The 4,755-nt window shown below is 35.2% G+C and overlaps 1 protein-coding gene across 1 annotated transcript; it reads right to left on the bottom strand.

Moving 5' to 3' along the window:
- Window positions 1-789: 789 nt before the first annotated feature.
- On the bottom strand, window positions 790-4,755 carry FBXO43 (F-box protein 43). The gene is made up of 4 exons (XM_026119665.2): window positions 3,278-4,755; window positions 2,191-2,293; window positions 1,125-1,313; window positions 790-1,038 (listed from the first exon to the last, which is right to left on the bottom strand). Exons 1-4 carry the CDS (start codon window positions 4,753-4,755, stop codon window positions 790-792), a joined length of 2,019 nt encoding a protein of 672 aa, XP_025975450.2.

The raw sequence follows: 4,755 nt of genomic DNA, 5'->3' as shown, positions 1-4,755 counted from the left end.
GGATAATTCTTTAAATCTAGAAAAGTATATTAAGATGATCCAATACCTCGGTGCTGAAGCAAAGTCAGACTAGGTATAAGCTATAAGTTCAAAACAACAAGGGTACTAGAAGAGCTTATTTAGAGATATAGTAGGCTCTCTATCACCTAACATTTTCAAGTAAAGACAAAAAAATATTGGGGGGGCTTAATTTAGAAATTACTTCTGTATTGACTTGCATTACGTGGGCTAAGTGAAGAAAATCAGGTTAATTGTTCTGATACTACATTCAGACTCAACTAATATATTGCTTTGTGGTATTATCATTTACATAGGTAGTAGCATTTCCTTTTCATATGTACTTAGTGGCCCACTGTAATATATTTTTAAAACATTTACTGTAGCTTAAAGCAAGCAATAAATAAATTCCATTGAAAAGATTTTTAAAAAGCTTCATTTTAATTGTCATTAAGACAAGAATCACATATTTAAACATCTGTGAGATGCTATAAGCTAGATATTGAAGACTACATTTAAGGTACTTTATTGAAAAATTAAGATGTTAGTAAGTGCCTAGCTACATGACAGGTAAAACAAGACAATTTTTTAAAATGTTCACTTTTTTCAAAAACATAAAAATACGCTAAATTGATTAAGATATATACATGAGAAGTCATCATCTTGATAAGCCAGCAAAACCACATTGAATGAGACTTTCAAAGTGTTTATATTTAGGAAGAATATGAACAAGATCAAGAATTTAGGGAAAGAGAAAACAAGTGAAATGTAAGGACTTATTTCGTACAAAATTTAGAGTCTTTTTAAGTTTCTCTTGCTTTGGGCACTTCCTGGGGGAGCATCTTTTTTGTTCTGCCGTTTTGCAGATAAACTACTACAATCTTTTGATCCATGGAAAGCATGCAGACATAAAATACAGAAGTCAAATGCACAGGCCTCTCGGCTACATAGCCCCCGTTTCTTTACCAATTGATACTTTGCAGGATATTGACATCTTGGACAGGGTTTTAAAGCCTCATCAGTGAACAGAGTTTTGGCAACCTGTAGCAAGAGAAGGGAAAAAGCCATTTAATTCTTGTAACTCAAATTCTTCTAAAATCTGAGAATGAAGTTTCTTAGCTGCTTACTTTTATGTATTCTTCCTGTCTACTAATTGACGGGGGAACTGAGTTGCATCTCATGGGTGTTAGAAGTTCAGTGCAAGAAGGTGAGGTTTGTATTACAGGAGTTTTGGCTTGAGCTTGAACAGGCCTTAGAGCAGATCTGCTGAGAAGATTAAATCTTGTGGCAGCATCTTCAGCTTTCAAGAAATACCCCTGTTAAAGATGACAATTATATGGGAAAAGAAGTTAAAAGAAAGCCAACAGTTATTTAAATTGGGATTTAAAAATAAGAAAAAACAGCTGCAAAATTTCCCCTGTGCAACAACAGGATACAAAAGGAAACCATGTATAGTGCATACGTTTCTCATCAAATGTTTGTATTAAAGAAGTGGACAAGAGAGAGGAACCATTAAAAAAACAGTCCCATAAGCAGAGTAAACAAGCCAACTGCCTTTTAACACTTCTTTACTCCCTGCTGGTCATCAGGTTTCTGAAGTAGAATGTGCCTTAATAGTAAGCATTGAAAGAACAAACAAAAGTTTTGTCACAATTAAAATAAGGTTACACTAAAGCGTGTGGATGCACAGGGCTTAAGTTGTGAGGACTGCCTAAAAATTATTCTACTATTGATAATATGCTTGCTCTTGTAAATAGCCCTTTAAAAATATCTACATACTTCCTGGTGTTCACAACTATGGGCTGAAGAAGCTAAGCTTGCCTGAAAATAATCAGGAAATAGTCAAGTGTGGGTCCTACTGAATTGCAAGCTAAAGTAAAATGGAAAATGAGGAAAAGCATGGCACGTGAAAGCATAGAACAGGGTTTAAAATCCAAAGCAAGAATCAGTTCAGGATCTGATCCAATAGAATTCTCAAAAAAAAGAAAAGAAATATTTACATAGTTAGAAGGCTTGTACTCAAACTGTGCCCAGTTAAAAAGCAATAAAAGCACATTCTAATGTTAAAATTCTTTACATACTTAGGTTAGAACTGTCATTATCAGCTTTCTGAGTTTTACAAGATGTTTACTCTTTCATCTGGCCTATGTTCTTTCCCACTTGAAAAAATATTTTCTTTGAGAGAAACCTTACCCCAGCTTCTTCTTTGAGGTATTTCATGTATGACTTTCTCCTCCTATCTGCACTTTTGTCTTGTACGACAATTTCACGCCAGTTTTTGCTTACTTTCCAAACGCTGGAACAAATGAGTAAAAAAAAGTTATCTATTTTCACATTTTTTGCTGAAAGTGTTGAAGTCATGATACTGAAACAACTTCAAGATTTTTGTATGATTACACATACTAATTTGGTCATTTTGGAGCTGCTATATATTACAGGAGTTTACAGTACTGTTACGAAACATACATCTCATGTATTCTTCCATACCATCGCATAGAATTACATATAAGACTCTTGTGGACAACTGCAATATAGACATCTGCATTTCTTCGGGTTACAAAAACAAGCAAGCTTCTTCTTTCTACATAAACTATATTTATAAAAAAAATGCAACTTTGGGAACAAACTTGATAAGTGCTAAGTGTTCTGAAAACAGCTGTGACCCCTATACTTCCATCCATTCTCTCATTCCCTTTGTAACTAATAATGTACATGGCACTCTTGATTTCTTTGAAGTGACAATTTCTATTGATTTAAAATGAATCCAGAACATTGCCCATGAAGAAATGTGTTTTTCAAGGTAACTGAGCAATTTTGGTTTTGTGCTTGTAAATTGCTGATGAAATTAAATATGCAATAAAAATCTAGAAAATAGATTTTTTCCTCTGCTTGAGTACTTCTGTGAGTACTATGCATTATTAGGGAACATGCAGTGAGAAGAACTGACATTCTAGGCTTAAATAAATTTTTAATGCATTTAAAAATTTACAAGCACAGTGCTTAATTTTAAGTTTAGTAATCCCCACTGGGCTGGTTTGGGGTTTTTTGTTGTTTTTTGTTTCTTTTTTAAATAATATGTTTCTACAACTACACAGAAAGAACCAGCTGGTCACAGGTGATGAACTTTGATTTCCCCTAAACCAGCAACAAGAATTCTACTGACAACCCCCACTATTCCAGACCTTATTCCAAACTATTAGCAGAAATACATTTTCAATATTTTGAAAAAATAATAGAGCTACCTGCATAGTAAGTATCATAGTATAACAATAGTACTTACCTGCATAGACTTTCCACTGTCAAAGCATCTAACACTATAGCAAGAACATGTTTTAAGTTTCTGTATTTTAGCTCTGTTAAGATATCTAATTTTTCAAGACCCATTTTCTTGCCTATAAGTCCAGCAAGAACATCTTCTAATGCAAATACTTCTTTCCCAACAACATTCTCTGAGATTTGATTTTGGTCTAGTCTTTGGCTTTGCAAGCAAATTTCATGAACTATTTGCAGAGCAGGAGTTCTTGAGAGATCTACATGATTTAGAACAAAGTCTCTGTTAGTCTCTTCTTTCAAAACCAATGCATGGTCTTCACTGACAAAGTTTCTTTCTTCTGTTAAAATATACACTGAGTTAGAAGGACTGACATGATGACCATCTTCTGTCTCTGACTGCGAGCCCTGTTCCCGAAGAGTTGATAACCTTCTAACCCGTTCAAGTTTTCTGGTCTTTCTTTTACCATCCAGATTTTTGGAAGCTTCTTTATGTTTTTGGACAAACTCTTGGAAAGATCCCTCATGATCAGACAATGAGTCTCCTGATTTATCCAAATGAAGTGAATTATATCCACTATCCTCAGGTGTGGAAAGATCTGGGTAACTTGCCAGCTTAACAGGGGGAGTGTTTATATCACATAGTTCAAAGTTAAAGTTCTCTACAAGACTGTTGATAGATGTCAGGAACTTGCCCTCATTAGCCTCAGGTAACGTACTATGAGTAGGAGTCCTAAGCAACCCACCACTAACATTTATAAGGACACCTTCACTGAATTCATTAGTATTACTAACATTGTCCTCGCACTGAATCGGAGATAAACATTCCGGTTCTGGTAATGTTGCATCGTTACATTTGGACTCATCTAGTGTAGAAGACCTTTGCTGTGAAAAGGACAGTCTCCTCTTTTGGCTATCAGGACTAGACTCCTCAGTTTTTGAAGTGCTAGTTGCAAGAGGTTTGTAACTTTTATCTCTTGGAGAACCTGAAGTCTGTGAAAATCTTTCTTCAAAGCTCAAAACACAAGAGAATACCTTTTTCCTGCTACTTCCTGAGGAACTGTCTTGTCTTTCACAGCATCCTGTAGTGGTGCCAGCTGGAGCAGTCTTAGATAACAGCAGTCTCCTGCGTAGTGATGAGTCTTTTTTACTCACTTTAGGAGTTTCAAAAAAATCAGTACTTCTGTTTGCTTCTCTTCTTTCTGATAAGGATATAGAATTCATTTCATTTTCAATAGATGACGACACAGGAAAGAGTAAATTTGGGTAACTACACTCAGAATGCTCATGTAGCAATGACAGACCTGCTGTGCTCCGTGCATCTTTCTGTTCTGCATCAGGATCTTTTAATGACTCATTGCATCTGCTGTCCAGAAATACCGAAGTGGAACACAAGTCTTTAAAATTGGAGTATTTAGCATTGTTGTTTGGAGACATTAACCTATTTCTTTTAAGAATATTGAATGTGACTGAATGACTCTCTGACAT

This window comes from Dromaius novaehollandiae, chromosome 2 (genome assembly GCF_036370855.1).
Source record: "Dromaius novaehollandiae isolate bDroNov1 chromosome 2, bDroNov1.hap1, whole genome shotgun sequence".
In the NCBI taxonomy this organism is placed as follows: Eukaryota; Metazoa; Chordata; class Aves; order Casuariiformes; family Dromaiidae; genus Dromaius; species Dromaius novaehollandiae.
The sequence above is the reverse complement of the archived record's forward strand: the minus strand, read 5'-3'. Positions and strand labels throughout refer to the sequence as shown.